This window comes from Myxocyprinus asiaticus, chromosome 9, assembly GCF_019703515.2.
Source record: "Myxocyprinus asiaticus isolate MX2 ecotype Aquarium Trade chromosome 9, UBuf_Myxa_2, whole genome shotgun sequence".
Taxonomy (NCBI): Eukaryota; Metazoa; Chordata; class Actinopteri; order Cypriniformes; family Catostomidae; genus Myxocyprinus; species Myxocyprinus asiaticus.
The window spans coordinates 52202065-52222384 of record NC_059352.1 but is presented as its reverse complement, the minus strand read 5'-3'; the positions used below and the strand labels follow the sequence as shown (position 1 = coordinate 52222384).

Sequence of the window (20320 nt, the reverse complement as noted above, 5' to 3'; positions counted from 1 at the left end):
TTAGTTGGTTATGGTTGTGTTTTTGTTGGTTAAGGTTGTTTTTTTGGTTAGTTGATTATGGTTGTGTTTATTGTTGGTTATGGTTGTGTTAATGTTGGTTATAGATGATTATGGTTGTGTTTATTGTTGGTTATTGTTAGTTAAGGTTTTGTTATTGTCAATTTTTGTTGTTTTTGTTGTTTTTGGTTTGTTTTTGTTTATGGTTGTTTAATTGTTGGTTATGGTTGTGTTTATTGTTGGTTATGGTTGTGTTTTGTTGATTATTGTTGGGTAAGTTTGTGTTATTGTTGTTTTTGGTTGTGTTTTTGTTTATGGTTGTTTAATTGTTTGTTATGGTTGTGTTTTGTGTTGGTTATGGTTGTGTTTTGTTGATTATTGTTGGGTAAGTTTGTGTTATTGTCGTTTTTGGTTGTGTTTTTGTTTATGATTGTTTAATTGTTGGTTATGGTTGTGTTTATTGTTGGTTATGGTTGTGTTTTGTTGATTATTGTTGGGTAAGTTGATTATGGTTGTGTTTATTGTTGGTTATGGCTGTGTTATTGTTGGTTTTGGTTGTGTTTTGTTTTTGGTTATTGTTGGTTAGTTGATTATGGTTGTGTTTATTGTTGGTTATAGTTGTGCTATTGTTGGTTATAGATGATTATAGTTGTGTTTATTGTTGGTTATGGTTGTGTTTTTGTTGGTTAATGTTGTGTTATTTTTGGTTAGTTGATTATGGTTGTGTTTATTGTTGGTTATGGTTGTGGTTTTGTTGGTTAAGGTTTTTTTTTGGTTAGTTGATTATGGTTGTGTTTATTGTTGGTTATGGTTGTGGTTTTGTTGGTTATTGTTGGTTAAGGTTGTGTTATTGTTGGTTAATTGATTATGGTTGTGTTTATTGATGGTAATGGTAGTGTTTTTGTTGGTTAAGGTTATGGTTTTGTTGGTTAGTTGATTATGGTTTTGTTTATTGTTGGTTATGGTTGTGTTTTTGTTGGTTAAGGTTGTGATTTGTTTTGGTTATTGTTGGTTAAGGTTGTGTTTTTGTTGGTTAAGGTTGTGTTATTGTTGGTTAGTTGATTATGGTTGTGTTTTTGTTGGTTAAAGTTGTGGTTTTGTTGGTTATTGTTGGTTAAGGTTGTGATATTGTTGATTAGTTGATTATAGTTGTATTTATTGTTGGTTATGGTTGTGTTTTGTTGATTATTGTTGGGTAAGTTTGTGTTATTGTCGTTTTTGGTTGTGTTTTTGTTTATAGTTGTTTAATTGTTGGTTATGGTTGTGTTTATTGTTGGTTATGGTTGTGTTTTGTTGATTATTGTTGGGTAAGTTTGTGTTATTGTTGTTTTTGGTTGTATTTGTGTTTATGGTTGTTTAATTGTTTGTTATGGTTGTGTTTAGTGTTGGTTATGGTTGTGTTTTGTTGATTATTGTTGGGTAAGTTTGTGTTATTGTCGTTTTGGTTGTGTTTTTGTTTATGATTGTTTAATTGTTGGTTATGGTTATGTTTATTGTTGGTTATGGTTGTGTTTTGTTGATTATTGTTGGGTAAGTTTGTGTTATTGTTGGGTAAGTTTGTGTTATTGTTGTTTTTGGTTGTGTTTTTGTTTATGGTTGTTTAATTGTTGGTTATGGTTGTGTTTATTGTTGGTTATGGTTGTGTTTTTTTGATTATTGTTGGGTAAGTTTGTGTTATTGTCGTTTTTGGTTGTGTTTTTGTTTATAGTTGTTTAATTGTTGGTTATGGTTATGTTTATTGTTGTTTATGGTTGTGTTTTGTTGATTACTGTTGGGTAAGTTTGTGTTATTGTTGTTTTTGGTTGTGTTTTTGTTTAAGGTTGTTTAATTGTTTGTTATGGTTGTGTTTTGTGTTGGTTATGGTTGTGTTTTGTTGATTATTGTTGGGTAAGTTTGTGTTGTTGTTTTTGGTTGTGTTTTTGTTTAAGGTTGTTTAATTGTTTGTTATGGTTGTGTTTTGTGTTGGTTATGGTTGTGTTTTGTTGATTATTGTTGGGTAAGTTTGTGTTATTGTCGTTTTTGGTCGTGGTTTTGTTTATGATTGTTTAATTGTTTGTTATGGTTGTGTTTATTGTTGGTTAAGGTTGTTTTATTGTTGGTTATGGTTGTGTTGTGTTGATTATTGTTGGGTAAGTTTGTGTTATTGCCGATTTTGGTAGTATTTTTGTTTATGATTGTTTAATTGTTTGTTATGGTTGTGTTTATTGTTGGTTAAGGTTGTTTTATTGTTGGTTATGGTTGTGTTGTGTTGATTATTGTTGGGTAAGTTTGTGTTATTGCCGATTTTGGTAGTATTTTTGTTTATGATTGTTTAATTGTTGGTTATGGTTGTGTTTTTGTTAGAGAAACAGGATGTGCCAGCTGCTGCACTACTGTTATTGTCAGCAAGAAGTTTTGGAGGGAGTGAGTTTTGCTGCTCTCATGCAAATATACAGGAAGATGTTTGAGAAACCATTGGGTTTTTGGAGATAAAGCGAATCAAATGCTGCTGACACATGCACATTAAATATAAAATAATTAGTAAAATGAATGAAAAAATTGCTGACATGGCTGGTTTAAATAGAGGATTCTGTAGTCTAACATTTCAAGTTTATTGTTATCTTTTACATGAATGTTTATGAGTAGGATTGTGTTGTATACAGTATGCTCCTCATTTACCTTTAACTGTCAGTTTTTGAAGAAGGATTTAGTCTCATAAGTAAATAGTAGGCTAGCAGTTTTTAGTCCATAATGTAATATTTCAGTTCTGATCAGATCTTTTAATAATTCTCTGCACATTAATTTAATCAACTCATTACTTATCAAAAAACATACTGCCTCTCTGCCGGCCTCTCTAGAAATGAGAGACACTGGACTAACGTTGTGTTTTTGTTTGTTTGTTTGCACTTATCAGAGATGTCTCGTCAACTTCTACACACTCTCAATTAACTAGATTTAAAAAGTCTGCTGTTGCTATGGAGATCATAAAGTGTCACCGTGGAGACAGTAAGATATGTGTATGCTGTGAGGTAGCGGTGTGTTTAGTTTTGGTGTGTGTGAGTGTGTTTTATTCTAAAGAAATTAATGTGTTGAGTTTCTCACAGACATGCATCAGCGGTTTTGTGTTTGCAGAAGATCCGCTGGGCTTTCTGGAAGCTTATTGCTCTTTCTGATGGTTTTTAATGAGCTGTGACACACACACACACACTTGACAGTCATGCCCATATTGTCATTATTCTCCTGCATCATCTGATGTCAGTGTTGCTTTGGTGTCTGTTGACTGACTGTCATTGAGTTTCCTGTCATCAGTGAGTGATTCTGGATTCTGAATTAAAAATTGTTATTAATGTCACTTCTATTCATCAGTGTCTTTGAATTGTATATCTCCTCCATTTATTACAATTATTCCACCACTTCTTTTCTCTTCTTTTCTCTTGTCTTCTCTTCTCATCTCTTCTCTTCTCTTCTCTTCTCTTCTCTTCTCTTCTCTTCTCTTCTCTTCTCTTCTCTTCTCTTCTCCATTTATTACAATTATTCCACCACTTCTTTTCTCTTCTCTTCTCTTCTCTTCTCTTCTCTTCTCTTCTCTTCTCTTCTCTTCTCTTTTCTTCTCTTCTCTTCTCATCTCTTCTCTTCTCTTCTCTTCTCTTCTCTTCTCCATTTATTACAATTATTCCACCACTTCTTTTCTCTTCTCTTCTCTTCTCTTCTCTTCTCTTCTCTTCTCTTCTCTTCTCTTCTCTTCTCCATTTATTACAACTATTCCAACACTTCTCTTCTCTTTTCTTCTCTTTTCTTCTCTTCTCTTTTCTTCTCTTCTCTTCTCTTCTCTTTTCTTCTCTTCTCTTCTCTTCTCTTCTCTTTTCTTCTCCATTTATTCCAACTATTCCAACTCTTCTCTTCTCTTCTCTTCTCCATTACAACCATTCCACCACTTCTCTTCTCTTCTCTTCTCTTCTCTTCTCTTCTCTTCTCTTCTCCATTTATTACAACTATTCCACCTCTTCTCTTCTCTTCTCTTCTCTTCTCTTCTCTTCTCCATTTATTACAATTATTCCACCTCTTCTCTTCTCTTCTCTTCTCTTCTCTTCTCTTCTCTTCTCTTCTCTTCTCTTCTCCATTTATTACAATTATTCCACCACTTCTCTTCTCTTCTCTTTTCTTCTCTTCTCTTTTCTTCTCTTCTCTTCTCTTTTCTTCTCTTCTCTTCTCTTCTCTTCTCTTTTCTTCTCCATTTATTCCAACTATTCCAACTCTTCTCTTCTCTTCTCTTCTCCATTACAACCATTCCACCACTTCTCTTCTCTTCTCTTCTCTTCTCTTCTCTTCTTCTCTTCTCTTCTCTTCTCTTCTCTTCTCCATTTATTACAATTATTCCACCACTTCTCTTCTCTTCTCTTCTCTTCTCTTCTCTTCTCTTCTCTTCTCTTCTCTTTTCTTCTCTTCTCCATTTATTACAACTATTCCACCACTTCTCTTCTCTTCTCTTCTCTTCTCTTCTCTTCTCTTCTCTTCTCTTCTCTTCTCTTCTCTTCTCTTCTCCATTTATTACAACTATTCCACCACTTCTCTTCTCTTCTCCATTTATTACAACTATTCCACCAATTCTCTTCTCTTCTCTTCTCTTCCCTTCTCTTCTCTTCTCTTCTCTTCTCTTCTCTTCTCTTCTCTTCTCCATTTATTACAATTATTCCACCACTTCTCTTCTCTTCTCTTCTCTTCTCTTCTCTTCTCTTCTCTTCTCTTCTCTTCTCCATTTATTACAACTATTCCACCACTTCTCTTCTCTTCTCTTCTCTTCTCTTCTCTTCTCTTCTCTTCTCTTCTCTTCTCTTCTCTTCTCCATTTATTAAAACTATTCCACCTCTTCTCTTCTCTTCTCTTCTCTTCTCTTCTCTTCTCTTCTCTTCTCTTCTCTTCTCCATTTATTAAAACTATTCCACCACTTCTCTTCTCTTCTCTTCTCTTCTCTTCTCTTCTCTTCTCTTCTCTTCTCTTCTCTTCTCTTCTCCATTTATTAAAACTATTCCACCTCTTCTCTTCTCTTCTCTTCTCTTCTCTTCTCTTCTCTTCTCTTCTCTTCTCTTCTCTTCTCCATTTATTACAATTATTCCACCACTTCTCTTCTCTTCTCTTCTCTTCTCTTCTCTTCTCTTCTCTTCTCTTCTCTTCTCTTCTCCATTTATTACAACTGTTCCACCACTTCTCTTCTCATCTCTTCTCTTCTACATTTATTACAATTTTTCCACCACTTCTCTTCTCTTCTCCATTTATTACAACTATTCCACCTCTTCTCTTCTCTTCTCTTCTCTTCTCTTCTCCATTTATTACGATTATTCCACCACTTCTCTTCTCTTCTCTTCTCTTCTCTTCTCTTCTCTTCTCTTTTCTTCTCTTCTCCATTTATTTCAACTAGTCCACCTCTTCTCTTCTCTTCTCTTCTCTTCTCTTCTCTTCTCTTCTCTTCTCTTCTCTTCTCTTCTCTTCTCCATTTATTACAACTATTCCACCACTTCTCTTCTCTTCTCTTCTCTTCTCTTTCTCTTCTCTTCTCTTCTCTTCTCTTCTCTTCTCTTCTCTTCTCCATTTATTACAAGTTTTCCACCACTTCTCTTCTCTTCTCTTCTCTTCTCTTCTCTTCTCTTCTCTTCTCTTCTCTTCTCTTCTCTTCTCTTCTACATTTATTGCAATTTTTCCACCACTTCTCTTCTCTTCTCCATTTATTACAACTATTCCACCACTTCTCTTCTCTTCTCTTCTCTTCTCTTCTCTTCTCTTCTCTTCTCCATTTATTACAACTATTCCAACACTTCTTTTCTCTTCTCTTCTTTTCTCTTCTCTTCTCTTCTCTTCTCTTCTCTTCTCTTCTCCATTTATTACAACTATTCCACCACTTCTCTTCTCTTCTCTTCTCTTCTCTTCTCTTCTCTTCTCTTCTCTTCTCTTCTCTTCTCTTCTCTTCTCCATTTATTACAACTATTCCACCACTTCTCTTCTCTTCTCTTCTCTTCTCTTCTCTTCTCTTCTCTTCTCTTCTACATTTATTACAATTTTTCCACCACTTCTCTTCTCTTCTCCATTTATTACAACTATTCCACCACTTCTCTTCTCTTCTCTTCTCTTCTCTTCTCTTCTCTTCTCTTCTCTTCTCTTCTCTTCTCTTCTCTTCTCCATTTATTACAACTATTCCACCACTTCTCTTCTCTTCTCTTCTCTTCTCTACTCTTCTCTTCTCTTCTCTTCTCTTCTCTTCTCTTCTCTTCTTTTCTCTTCTCTTCTCTTCTCTTCTCCATTTATTACAACTATTCCACCACTTCTCTTCTCTTCTCTTCTCTTCTCTTCTCTACTCTTCTCTTCTCTTCTCTTCTCTTCTCTTCTCTTCTCTTCTCTTCTCCATTTATTACAAGTTTTCCACCACTTCTCTTCTCTTCTCTTCTCTTCTCTTCTCTTCTCTTCTCTTCTCTTCTCTTCCCTTCTCCATTTATTACAAGTTTTCCACCACTTCTCTTCCCTTCCCTTCCCTTCTCTTCTCTTCTCTTCTCTTCTCTTCTCTTCTCTTCTCTTCTCTTCTCTTCTCTTCTCCATTTATTACAATTATTCCACCACTTCTCTTCTCTTCTCCTCTCTTCTCTTCTATTCTCTTCTCTTCTCTTCTCTTCTCTTCTCTTCTCTTCTCTTCTCCATTTATTACAGCTATTCCACCACTTCTCTTCTCTTCTCTTCTCTACTCTTCTCTTCTCTTCTCTTCTCTTCTCTTCTCTTCTCTTCTCTTCTCTTCTCTTCTCCATTTATTACAAGTTTTCCACCACTTCTCTTCTCTTCTCTTCTCTTCTCTTCTCTTCTCTTCCCTTCTCTTCTCTTCTCCATTTATTACAACTATTCCACCACTTCTCTTCTCTTCTCTTCTCTTCTCTTCTCTTCTCTTCTCTTCTCTTCTCTTCTCTTCTCTTCTACATTTATTGCAATTTTTCCACCACTTCTCTTCTCTTCTCTTCTCTTCTCTTCTCTTCTCTTCTCTTCCCTTCTCTTCTCTTCTCCATTTATTACAACTATTCCACCACTTCTCTTCTCTTCTCTTCTCTTCTCTTCTCTTCTCTTCTCTTCTTTTCTCTTCTCTTCTCTTCTCTTCTCCATTTATTACAACTATTCCACCACTTCTCTTCTCTTCTCTTCTCTTCTCTTCTCTACTCTTCTCTTCTCTTCTCTTCTCTTCTCTTCTCCATTTATTACAACTATTCCACCACTTCTCTTCTCTTCTCTTCTCTTCTCTTCTCTACTCTTCTCTTCTCTTCTCTTCTCTTCTCTTCTCTTCTCTTCTCCATTTATTACAACTATTCCAACACTTCTCTTCTCTTCTCTTCTCTTCTCTTCTCTTCTCTTTTCTTCTCTTCTCTTCTCTTTTCTTCTCTTCTCTTCTCTTCTCTTCTCTTTTCTTCTCCATTTATTCCAACTATTCCAACTCTTCTCTTCTCTTCTCTTCTCTTCTCTTCTCTTCTCTTCTCTTCTCTTCTCCATTTATTACAATTATTCCACCACTTCTCTTCTCTTCTCTTCTCTTCTCTTCTCTTCTCTTCTCTTCTCTTCTCTTTTCTTCTCTTCTCCATTTATTACAACTATTCCACCACTTCTCTTCTCTTCTCTTCTCTTCTCTTCTCTTCTCTTCTCTTCTCTTCTCTTCTCTTCTCTTCTCTTCTCCATTTATTACAACTATTCCACCACTTCTCTTCTCTTCTCCATTTATTACAACTATTCCACCAATTCTCTTCTCTTCTCTTCCCTTCTCTTCTCTTCTCTTCTCTTCTCTTCTCTTCTCTTCTCTTCTCTTCTCTTCTCCATTTATTACAATTATTCCACCACTTCTCTTCTCTTCTCTTCTCTTCTCTTCTCTTCTCTTCTCTTCTCTTCTCTTCTCTTCTCCATTTATTACAACTATTCCACCACTTCTCTTCTCTTCTCTTCTCTTCTCTTCTCTTCTCTTCTCTTCTCTTCTCTTCTCCATTTATTACAACTATTCCACCTCTTCTCTTCTCTTCTCTTCTCTTCTCTTCTCTTCTCTTCTCTTCTCTTCTCCATTTATTACAACTATTCCACCACTTCTCTTCTCTTCTCTTCTCTTCTCTTCTCTTCTCTTCTCTTCTCTTCTCTTCTCTTCTCTTCTCTTCTCTTCTCTTCTCCATTTATTAAAACTATTCCACCTCTTCTCTTCTCTTCTCTTCTCTTCTCTTCTCTTCTCTTCTCTTCTCTTCTCTTCTCTTCTCCATTTATTACAATTATTCCACCACTTCTCTTCTCTTCTCTTCTCTTCTCTTCTCTTCTCTTCTCTTCTCTTCTCTTCTCTTCTCCATTTATTACAACTATTCCACCACTTCTCTTCTCTTCTCTTCTCTTCTACATTTATTACAATTTTTCCACCACTTCTCTTCTCTTCTCCATTTATTACAACTATTCCACCTCTTCTCTTCTCTTCTCTTCTCTTCTCTTCTCTTCTCTTCTCTTCTCTTCTCTTCTCCATTTATTACAATTATTCCACCACTTCTCTTCTCTTCTCTTCTCTTCTCTTCTCTTCTCTTCTCTTCTTCTTCTCTTCTCCATTTATTTCAACTAGTCCACCTCTTCTCTTCTCTTCTCTTCTCTTCTCTTCTCTTCTCTTCTCTTCTCTTCTCTTCTCTTCTCCATTTATTACAACTATTCCACCACTTCTCTTCTCTTCTCTTCTCTTCTCTTTTCTCTTCTCTTCTCTTCTCTTCTCTTCTCTTCTCTTCTCTTCTCTTCTCCATTTATTACAAGTTTTCCACCACTTCTCTTCTCTTCTCTTCTCTTCTCTTCTCTTCTCTTCTCTTCTCTTCTCTTCTCTTCTCTTCTCCATTTATTACAACTATTCCACCACTTCTCTTCTCTTCTCTTCTCTTCTCTTCTCTTCTCTTCTCTTCTCTTCTCTTCTACATTTATTGCAATTTTTCCACCACTTCTCTTCTCTTCTCCATTTATTACAACTATTCCACCACTTCTCTTCTCTTCTCTTCTCTTCTCTTCTCTTCTCTTCTCTTCTCCATTTATTACAACTATTCCACCACTTCTCTTCTCTTCTCTTCTCTTCTCTTCTCTTCTCTTCTCTTCTCTTCTCTTCTCCTCACTTCTCCATTTATTACAATTATTCCAACACTTCTTTTCTCTTCTCTTCTTTTCTCTTCTCTTCTCTTCTCTTCTCTTCTCTTCTCTTCTCCATTTATTACAACTATTCCACCACTTCTCTTCTCTTCTCTTCTCTTCTCTTCTCTTCTCTTCTCTTCTCTTCTCTTCTCTTCTCTTCTCTTCTCCATTTATTACAACTATTCCACCACTTCTCTTCTCTTCTCTTCTCTTCTCTTCTCTTCTCTTCTCTTCTCTTCTCTTCTACATTTATTACAATTTTTCCACCACTTCTCTTCTCTTCTCCATTTATTACAACTATTCCACCACTTCTCTTCTCTTCTCTTCTCTTCTCTTCTCTTCTCTTCTCTTCTCTTCTCTTCTCTTCTCTTCTCTTCTCCATTTATTACAACTATTCCACCACTTCTCTTCTCTTCTCTTCTCTTCTCTACTCTTCTCTTCTCTTCTCTTCTCTTCTCTTCTCTTCTCCATTTATTACAACTTTCCACCTCTTCTCTTCTCTTCTCTTCTCTTCTCTTCTCTTCTCTTCTCTTCTCCATTTATTACAAGTTTTCCACCACTTCTCTTCTCTTCTCTTCTCTTCTCTTCTCTACTCTTCTCTTCTCTTCTCTTCTCTTCTCTTCTCTTCTCTTCTCTTCTCTTCTCTTCTCCATTTATTACAAGTTTTCCACCACTTCTCTTCTCTTCTCTTCTCTTCTCTTCTCTTCTCTTCTCTTCTCTTCTCTTCTCTTCTCTTCTCTTCTCTTCCCTTCTCCATTTATTACAAGTTTTCCACCACTTCTCTTCCCTTCCCTTCCCTTCTCTTCTCTTCTCTTCTCTTCTCTTCTCTTCTCTTCTCTTCTCCATTTATTACAATTATTCCACCACTTCTCTTCTCTTCTCCTCTCTTCTCTTCTCTTCTCTTCTCTTCTCTTCTCTTCTCTTCTCTTCTCTTCTCTTCTCTTCTCTTCTCTTCTCCATTTATTACAGCTATTCCACCACTTCTCTTCTCTTCTCTTCTCTACTCTTCTCTTCTCTTCTCTTCTCTTCTCTTCTCTTCTCTTCTCCATTTATTACAAGTTTTCCACCACTTCTCTTCTCTTCTCTTCTCTTCTCTTCTCTTCTCTTCTCTTCTCTTCTCTTCCCTTCTCTTCTCTTCTCCATTTATTACAACTATTCCACCACTTCTCTTCTCTTCTCTTCTCTTCTCTTCTCTTCTCTTCTCTTCTCTTCTCTTCTCTTCTACATTTATTGCAATTTTTCCACCACTTCTCTTCTCTTCTCTTCTCTTCTCTTCTCTTCTCTTCTCTTCTCTTCTCTTCTCTTCTCTTCTCTTCCCTTCTCTTCTCTTCTCCATTTATTACAACTATTCCACCACTTCTCTTCTCTTCTCTTCTCTTCTCTTCTCTTCTCTTCTCTTCTCTTCTCTTCTCTTCTCTTCTCTTCTCCATTTATTACAACTATTCCACCACTTCTCTTCTCTTCTCTTCTCTTCTCTTCTCTACTCTTCTCTTCTCTTCTCTTCTCTTCTCTTCTCTTCTCTTCTCTTCTCCATTTATTACAAGTTATTCCACCACTTCTCTTCTCTTCTCTTCTCTTCTCTTCTCTTCTCTTCTCTTCTCTTCTCTTCTCTTCTCTTCTCTTCTCTTCTCTTCCCTTCTCCATTTATTACAAGTTTTCCACCACTTCTCTTCCCTTCCCTTCCCTTCTCTTCTCTTCTCTTCTCTTCTCTTCTCTTCTCTTCTCTTCTCTTCTCTTCTCTTCTCTTCTCCATTTATTACAATTATTCCACCACTTCTCTTCTCTTCTCTTCTCTTCTCTTCTATTCTCTTCTCTTCTCTTCTCTTCTCTTCTCTTCTCTTCTCCATTTATTACAGCTATTCCACCACTTCTCTTCTCTTCTCTTCTCTACTCTTCTCTTCTCTTCTCTTCTCTTCTCTTCTCTTCTCTTCTCTTCTCTTCTCTTCTCTTCTCCATTTATTACAAGTTTTCCACCACTTCTCTTCTCTTCTCTTCTCTTCTCTTCTCTTCTCTTCTCTTCTCTTCTCTTCCTTCTCTTCTCTTCTCCATTTATTACAACTATTCCACCACTTCTCTTCTCTTCTCTTCTCTTCTCTTCTCTTCTCTTCTCTTCTTTTCTCTTCTCTTCTCTTCACCATTTATTACAATTATTCCACCTCTTCTCTTCTCTTCTCTTCTCTTCTCTTCTCTTCTACATTTATTACAATTATTCCACCTCTTCTCTTCTCTTCTCTTCTCTTCTCTTCTACATTTATTACAATTTTTCCACCACTTCTCTTCTCTTCTCCATATATTACAACTATTCCACCTCTTCTCTTCTCTTCTCTTCTCTTCTCTTCTCTTCTCTTCTCCATTTATTACAACTATTCCACCACTTCTCTTCTCTTCTCTTCTCTTCTCCATTTATTTCAACTAGTCCACCTCTTCTCTTCTCTTCTCTTCTCTACTCTTCTCTTCTCTTCTCTTCTCTTCTCTTCTCTTCTCTTCTCTTCTCTTCTCCATTTATTACAAGTTTTCCACCACTTCTCTTCTCTTCTCTTCTCTTCTCTTCTCTTCTCTTCTCTTCTCCATTTATTACAACTATTCCACCACTTCTCTTCTCTTCTCTTCTCTTCTCTTCTCTTCTCTTCTCTTCTCTTCTCTTCTCTTCTACATTTATTGCAATTTTTCCACCACTTCTCTTCTCTTCTCCATTTATTACAACTATTCCACCACTTCTCTTCTCTTCTCTTCTCTTCTCTTCTCTTCTCTTCTCTTCTCTTCTCTTCTCTTCTCCATTTATTACAACTATTCCACCACTTCTCTTCTCTTCTCTTCTCTTCTCTTCTCTTCTCTTCTCTTCTCTTCTCTTCTCTTCTCTTCACTTCTCCATTTATTACAATTATTCCAACACTTCTTTTCTCTTCTCTTCTTTTCTCTTCTCTTCTCTTCTCTTCTCTTGTCTTCTCTTCTCTTCTACATTTATTACAATTTTTCCACCACTTCTCTTCTCTTCTCCATTTATTACAACTATTCCACCTCTTCTCTTCTCTTCTCTTCTCCTCTCTTCTCTTCTCTTCTCTTCTCTTCTCTTCTCTTCTCTTCTCTTCTCTTCTCTTCTCTTCTCCATTTATTACAATTATTCCACCACTTCTCTTCTCTTCTCTTCTCTTCTCCATTTATTACAACTATTCCACCACTTCTCTTCTCTTCTCTTCTCTTCTCTTCTCTTCTCTTCTCTTCTCCATTTATTACAACTATTCCAACCCTTCTCTTCTCTTCTCTTCTCTTCTCTTCTCTTCTCTTCTCTTCTCTTCTCTTCTCTTCTCTTCTCTTCTCCATTTATTACAATTATTCCACCACTTCTCTTCTCTTCTCTTCTCCTCTCTTCTCTTCTCTTCTCTTCTCTTCTCTTCTCTTCTCTTCTCTTCTCTTCTCCATTTATTACAACTATTCCACCACTTCTCTTCTCTTCTCTTCTCTTCTCTTCTCTTCTCTTCTCTTCTCTTCTCTTCTCTTCTCTTCTCCATTTATTTCAACTAGTCCACCTCTTCTCTTCTCTTCTCTTCTCTTCTCTTCTCTTCTCTTCTCTTCTCTTCTCTTCTCTTCTCCATTTATTACAACTATTCCACCACTTCTCTTCTCTTCTCTTCTCCATTTATTTCAACTAGTCCACCTCTTCTCTTCTCTTCTCTTCTCTACTCTTCTGTTCTCTTCTCTTCTCTTCTCCATTTATTACAACTATTCCACCACTTCTCTTCTCTTCTCTTCTCTTCTCTTCTCTTCTCTTCTCTTCTCTTCTCTTCTCTTCTACATTTACTGCAATTTTTCCACCACTTCTCTTCTCTTCTACATTTATTACAACTATTCCACCACTTCTCTTCTCTTCTCTTCTCTTCTCTTCTCTTCTCTTCTCTTCTCTTCTCTTCTCTTCTCTTCTCTTCTCTTCTCTTCTCTTCTCTTCTCCATTTATTACAACTATTCCACCTCTTCTCTTCTCTTCTCTTTTCTTCTCTTCTCCATTTATTACAATTATTCCACCACAACTTTTCTCTTCTCTTCTCTTCTCTTCTCTTCTCTTCTCTTCTCTTCTCTTCTCTTCTCTTCTCTTTTCCATTTATTACAATTTTTCCACCACTTCTCTTCTCTTCTCTTCTCTTCACTTCTCTTCTCTTCTCCATTTATTACAAGTTTTCCACCACTTCTCTTCTCTTCTCTTCTCTTCTCTTCTCTTCTCTTCTCTTCTCCATTTATTACAACTATTCCACCACTTCTCTTCTCTTCTCTTCTCTTCTCTTCTCTTCTCTTCTCTTCTCTTCTCTTCTCTTCTCTTCTACATTTATTACAATTTTTCCACCACTTCTCTTCTCTTCTTCATTTATTACAACTATTCCACCACTTCTCTTCTCTTCTCTTCTCTTCTCTTCTCTTCTCTTTTCTTCTCTTCTCTTCTCTTCTCTTCTCTTCTCTTCTCTTCTCTTCTCTTCTCCATTTATTACAATTATTCCACCACTTCTTTTCTCTTCTCTTCTCTTCTCTTCTCTTCTCCATTTATTACAATTATTCCACCACTTCTCTTCTCTTCTCTTCTCTTCTCTTCTCTTCTCTTCTCTTCTACATTTATTACAATTTTTCCACCACTTCTCTTCTCTTCTCCATTTATTACAACTATTCCACCTCTTCTCTTCTCTTCTCTTCTCTTCTCTTCTCTTCTCTTCTCTTCTCTTCTCTTCTCTTCTCTTCTCTTCTCCATTTATTACAATTATTCCACCACTTCTCTTCTCTTCTCCTCTCTTCTCTTCTATTCTCTTCTCTTCTCTTCTCTTCTCTTCTCTTCTCTTCTCTTCTCTTCTCCATTTATTACAACTATTCCACCACTTCTCTTCTCTTCTCTTCTCTACTCTTCTCTTCTCTTCTCTTCTCTTCTCTTCTCTTCTCTTCTCTTCTCCATTTATTACAACTATTCCACCACTTCTCTTCTCTTCTCTTCTCTTCTCTTCTCTTCTCTTCTCTTCTCTTCTCTTCCCTTCTCTTCTCTTCTCCATTTATTACAACTATTCCACCACTTCTCTTCTCTTCTCTTCTCTTCTCTTCTCTTCTCTTCTCTTCTCTTCTCTTCTCTTCTCTTCTCTTCTACATTTATTGCAATTATTCCACCACTTCTCTTCTCTTCTCTTCTCTTCTCTTCTCTTCTCTTCTCTTCTCTTCTCTTCTCTTCTCTTCTCTTCCCTTCTCTTCTCTTCTCCATTTATTACAACTATTCCACCACTTCTCTTCTCTTCTCTTCTCTTCTCTTCTCTTCTCTTCTCTTCTTTTCTCTTCTCTTCTCTTCTCTTCTCCATTTATTACAACTATTCCACCACTTCTCTTCTCTTCTCTTCTCTTCTCTTCTCTACTCTTCTCTTCTCTTCTCTTCTCTTCTCTTCTCTTCTCTTCTCTTCTCATTTATTACAAGTTTTCCACCACTTCTCTTCTCTTCTCTTCTCTTCTCTTCTCTTCTCTTCTCTTCTCTTCTCTTCTCTTCCCTTCTCCATTTATTACAAGTTTTCCACCACTTCTCTTCCCTTCCCTTCCCTTCCCTTCTCTTCTCTTCTCTTCTCTTCTCTTCTCTTCTCTTCTCTTCTCTTCTCTTCTCCATTTATTACAATTATTCCACCACTTCTCTTCTCTTCTCCTCTCTTCTCTTCTCTTCTCTTCTCTTCTCTTCTCTTCTCTTCTCTTCTCTTCTCTTCTCCATTTATTACAACTATTCCACCACTTCTCTTCTCTTCTCTTCTCTACTCTTCTCTTCTCTTCTCTTCTCTTCTCTTCTCTTCTCTTCTCTTCTCTTCTCCATTTATTACAACTATTCCACTTCTCTTCTCTTCTCTTCTCTTCTCTTCTCCATTTATTACAACTATTCCACCACTTCTCTTCTCTTCTCTTCTCTTCTCTTCTCTTCTCTTCTCTTCTCTTCTCCATTTATTACAACTATTCCACCTCTCCTCTCCTCTCCTCTCCTCTCCTCTGCTCTTTTCTACTCTTCTCTTCTCTCCTCTCCTTGTTCTCTTCTCGATCATCTTGTTTCTCTTGTCTCTTCTAGTCCTCGCTTCGTCTAATCTAATCTTGTCTCGTCTCTCCTTTTCTTGTTTCTCCTCTCGTCTTTGTGCAGTACTTTTTCTGCCTATTCTCAGTATTTTATTCCACCCTGTTAGTACTAATGACAGCGTTGGTAAATTGACCCACTAATAACACGTTCCACCCTGTCAAGTGTAATTACATGGAAAATAAAATTACATTTAAAATTTACACCCTGTTAGGTTCCATCCAGTTATACAACAGATTGGAGTACTGTACTGTATATTTAACAGAGAGGAATACACTATTACAGTCTTTCATTTGCAAACAGAGAATATATACACAATAGCTAGATACATTTTTAAAGACGTTTTGGCGTCACTTCCACCCTGTTATCATTCATATCATATTGTAAATATTAGCAGAAATAATCCATGTCTCAACTGCTTGAACTCAACCAATGCTGTTTTTTGAACAATAGACATTCAGAAGAATAAACCCTGTTCTCTCATCTCTGTTTTCTTAAGTTTTCTCCCAGTACTGACTCTCTCTTAAACAAACACTGTAATGTCTCCAAATACAGTTTAACTCAGGAAGGTGCCTCTCAAATACTCCCATTATCCAATCAAACTCACTGCGGAGCTTCAGGAAAGGCCTTCATTATTCCGCTCTTTGTGTTTGTGGTTCTGTTGCGTCTGTATTAATAGCCCATGTAGTCTCTGTCTGCTCCTCTGGATTGAGTCTGTCCCACCCACAGCCATCCTGTTCACTTAATCTGAGCTGACCCGGGGTCATCGTTCACTGACACTTGACTCTTGATCTGTCTTGACTCCTGCAGCAGATCCTGATCTGATGAAGAACTTTCAGGACTGAGTCACTGTGTGAACTGCTGAGAAGACAACACTACTGATGAATGTTTCATACAGTAATAATGAGTGAATGTAGACCATCATTAAAGTATAGCGCTCATTCTGTTTAATGTGTTCTCTTCCAGTGTGTGTGTGTGCGTTTAGACTGATGTACTATAGCCCGCTAGCCCGCGGTAACACATGCTATCCTCGCGGGACCCCTGTCAACCTCACCGTTAACTATAATGAGCTGTCACAGTGAGAGAGAGAGAGAGAGAGAGAGCGAGCGAGCTTGTGTTCATGCACAGACACTCTCAAGCTTCTGGGAGGTTTTAGTGTGTAGCATTAGTTTAAGTGAGAGAGTGATGGTTTGGGAATTGTAGGTTCTGCAGTGAAACAGCAGTTTTGGAGTGCTCAAAGACAGACGTGTTATCTTTAGAAGCTCAGCTTTGTTCCAGACCTCTTATCTAAATAGGCAACTTGGTACTACCATGACACTTTAAAATCTATTAAAACATATTTGTGTCTCTATGACACTTGGATCATTTGGCTGTTTTTTGTATATTAGTGTGAATCAGTGCAGGTGGTTGTGTCAGCATCATACATGAAACAAGTCTCCGTCTCTCAGTGAACCTGCACTTGATACTAAAACATGAAGACATATGATCGTGATTTTGTTCCTCATATTTTGGTTTTGGTTATTTAATGTGACAAATATTCCACATATGTCGCCACATGAGGTTCGAGAAATGGAAAAAAAGACATTAGAACATTAGTCTTCCTAGATAAACATGACTTATTTCTTTTAGTATTTAGTTTGTATGCCTTTGATTTGATTCAGTCATGTTCCTTACATTTTACATTATGACAATGTCAGAAATTAACTGTACAGTAAGGGGCAATATTTACCACCTAAATATTATTTTCGGGGGCATTGTTTAAAACTTAAACTGTGTTTTACTTGATTATGTCAGTTTAATAAATGTATTAATCAAAATTCTCAAGAATGATACATTCTTTCCCTCTTAAGCTTAGAACTGAATCAATATCAATTCACATTTTGTCATAATATGTGTAACTAGAACTATAATATTAAGAACTATATCAGATGGGGCCTGGGTATCTCAGTGAGTACTGATGCTGACTATCACACCTGGAGTCACAAGTTCAAATTCAGGGTGTGCTGAGTGACTCCAGCCAGGTCTCCTACGCAACCAAATTGGCCCGGTTGCTAGAGAGGGTAGAGTCACATGGGGTAACCTCCTCGTGGTCGTGATTTGTAGTTCTCGCTCTCAATGGGGCGTGTGGTAAGTTGTGTGTGGATCGTGGAGAGTAGCATGAGTCTCCACATGCTGTGAGTCTCCGCGGTGTCATGCACAACGAGTCACGTGATAAGATGCACGGATTGACGGTCTCAGAAGCGGAGGCAACTGAGACTTGTCCTCCACCACCCGGATTGAGGCGAGTAACCGCACCACCATGAGGACCTAATAAGTAGTGGGAATTGGGCATTCAGAATTGTAGGAAAAAAAAAAGAACTATATCAGATGTTACAAATAAAAAACAAGAATTAATTACACATTAATTATGTTTACAGATTTTATTTATTTTTCTAGATAATATTACTTGCAGAGGCATACGTTTTAATATCAAAGCAGATTTAAGGACACTGAAAGCCATAATAATTTGACTTTAATCAACTGAATTGAGTAATGGTGCTCAAAAAACCTGTGCAATTAAGCTCACTTAACTTGTTGATCATATAGATTGAATTGAACTATTTAAGTTAAGGTAACTACATTCAAGTAGATGTAACTCAGATTTGCTATTTAAATGTTGTTTCTACTGAATAATTTGAATTGATTGGACTCAAATATAAGTCATACAATAACAGCTTAAATAAAGAAGATTATAACTGATTGTAGGTCAGTTATTAAATAAAGTTATTTCTCCACAGAAATGCATATATACACCTGTACTTCAGTTGCACATGCACAAGGTGAACTGAGATAGTGTTAACAGAATCCAGTTTGACCAATGGGGACACAGATCACCCTAATGGTGACATCACACCAAACAACTATCTTAACCTTAACAAAACAACATAAATAATACTACAAAAGAGCAAAAACCTCTTAAGTCTTATTGACAACTATTTAAATGGCCCCCATATGTTCCCTTTGACCAAGGAAACATATTAAATCATTCAAGTGCACAGCAATATGGCAATTTTGTACTCAATAGTTTGAGTTATTAACACAGTCTTAAGTCTATGGATTTGTAAAGATAAATAAGTCCACAACACAGGTAGCGCACATATTTTGACACTCACGAAAAGTTCACCTGAGGCGGTTACTATAGCAACATTAGGCTGCTCAAGCTCTTTTCGTTAAGATCAGCATTGGACGGTACCATTGACAAAACAAAACTAATGTCAATATTTAGCACTTAAATATCAATTGACATACCACGGGGAAAAAAAAGAAAAAGACTAAAGATTTGATATCTGGTATAAAATCCCATGATCTTTAATCACTATGGTAGGAGCACAAACGTTACATTTGTAATAACAGAAATTCCTTCATTTGAACTGTTTTTGATTTAAAATGTTTTGATTAAAATAACAATGCAAACAGATCATTCTTAATGGATGAATAGATGATACTGATGTTTGAATGGTGATTCTAGTTGTGTTTCTCCTTGACTGTGTTGTGTACGTGGTTTGAGCGTGTCAGTATGATGGTGATCTTGTTAAACTGTGTGACGTTGGGGATGTACCAGCCCTGTGAGAACATCGACTGCTCCTCTGAACGCTGTCAGATTCTGCAGGTGAGTTCCACTCTTCATTCCTTTGCCTTAATTCTCTCTACTGACAAGTGAACGAGTGAAGAGAACAGGTGATACTCCTCTCAGATGTTGTCTGAGCTTTATAGTAAATATATAACTCTTCACACATTTATTTTTTTTTTTTACAAGTTTTTGTAATGAAAAGTGATAAATCAAGGTAAATCATGATGGACATTTTTCCATATTTATTGGGACCTTGCATCTAACAAATTATGAAAGGAACAATCTTTGATTCAAGTTCAACACATCACACATACTTCAGTGTGTTTGATCAGTTTTTTGCTATCACTGTGTTGTCATGTGTTGATGAGACTGGACAGAAGTAGATGATTCTTTAATCGACTAGTGCTTTGTACTTTCATATGTGATTATTTTGACTGTTGCATTAATAACTAATTGGCTTGTATCAGCAGCAAATGACTGTTAATGATCTTTTCTTCAATTTTTCTGATGAGCTGTGGTCTGTTTGTCTCGTGGGATTTCTCACAGAGATACGCTGCATCACAGAACTGCTGACAGCTAGTTAACAGGCTAGTTAAACATGATCTGCGGTCTGGATCAGTGTTATAGACGTGTTTAGATCACATAGTAAAACGGCACAGGATTAACACCCCAACTGAGCCCCAATGAACGCTGAGCAAATAATCACTGGAGAAACATGAGTGTTTATAAGTGCTACTATAACAAGAGCCAGCTGGTCCCATGCCGGAGACGCTGGTTCGAATCCCGCTTGGAGCAGGTCGAGCAGGACCGGTTACACTACACTAGACGATCATGAGTGCTACATTTAAATTAGCTGACTGATTAAGCTCCTAATAACATCACATTTTTACAGGTCAAGATTATGTATGGTAGGTGACAAATCTTCTCACAATCACACACATAAACATGTATTCATAAACTAGGGATGGGCACAAGTAATGAAAAGTGACAGCAAAGATAGACAGAGAATAGTAGATGGTGCGTAAGGGCCCTTAGTTTTTTTGTCAAAATCTTTAGCACCAACTTGTAAATGTTTTTCGAGCTGAATTTTCATACCCGCGTTAGGCGCAACACTATGCACAATGATCGTGTGCTATGTCTTATTGAATTTTTCGTGAGAACTCTAATTCTAAGTGCAATTTTCATGCCTGTGCAATATGCAACTGGATGTGGGTGAAAGTAGGGATTTACACAAGCATTCGACTAATCGAGTACTCATTCTGCACCAGCTAGTCGACTATTAAAAACACTACTTGAATATTGGGAATTGATGTTCCTTTTGTGCATTTGCCTGCCGTGAGCAACGCTTAATTACACTGTATTTTCCCTCTGAATCTCTCACCAAATATCGCAGTTACAATTGAGTCCACTGGAGGGCGCTGTGGATATGTGTCGTTAAGTCGTTGCTTGAGAGAAGAAGATATGATGCTGTCTGTGCTTTTGAAATCAAGGCCAAGTGTGCCAATACTTGTAGTATTTTA

The 20320-nt window shown here is 36.8% G+C and overlaps 1 protein-coding gene across 1 annotated transcript in view; it reads left to right on the top strand.

The window, feature by feature from the left end:
- The window catches only part of LOC127446217 (voltage-dependent T-type calcium channel subunit alpha-1I-like), a 168928-nt gene that overhangs the window by 30276 nt on the left and 118332 nt on the right, over positions 1 to 20320 (top strand). The window contains exon 2 of the mRNA XM_051706967.1: positions 18728 to 18839. Coding sequence (XP_051562927.1) covers positions 18728 to 18839 — 112 coding nt within the window. The remainder of the gene's footprint in view (positions 1 to 18727; positions 18840 to 20320) is intronic.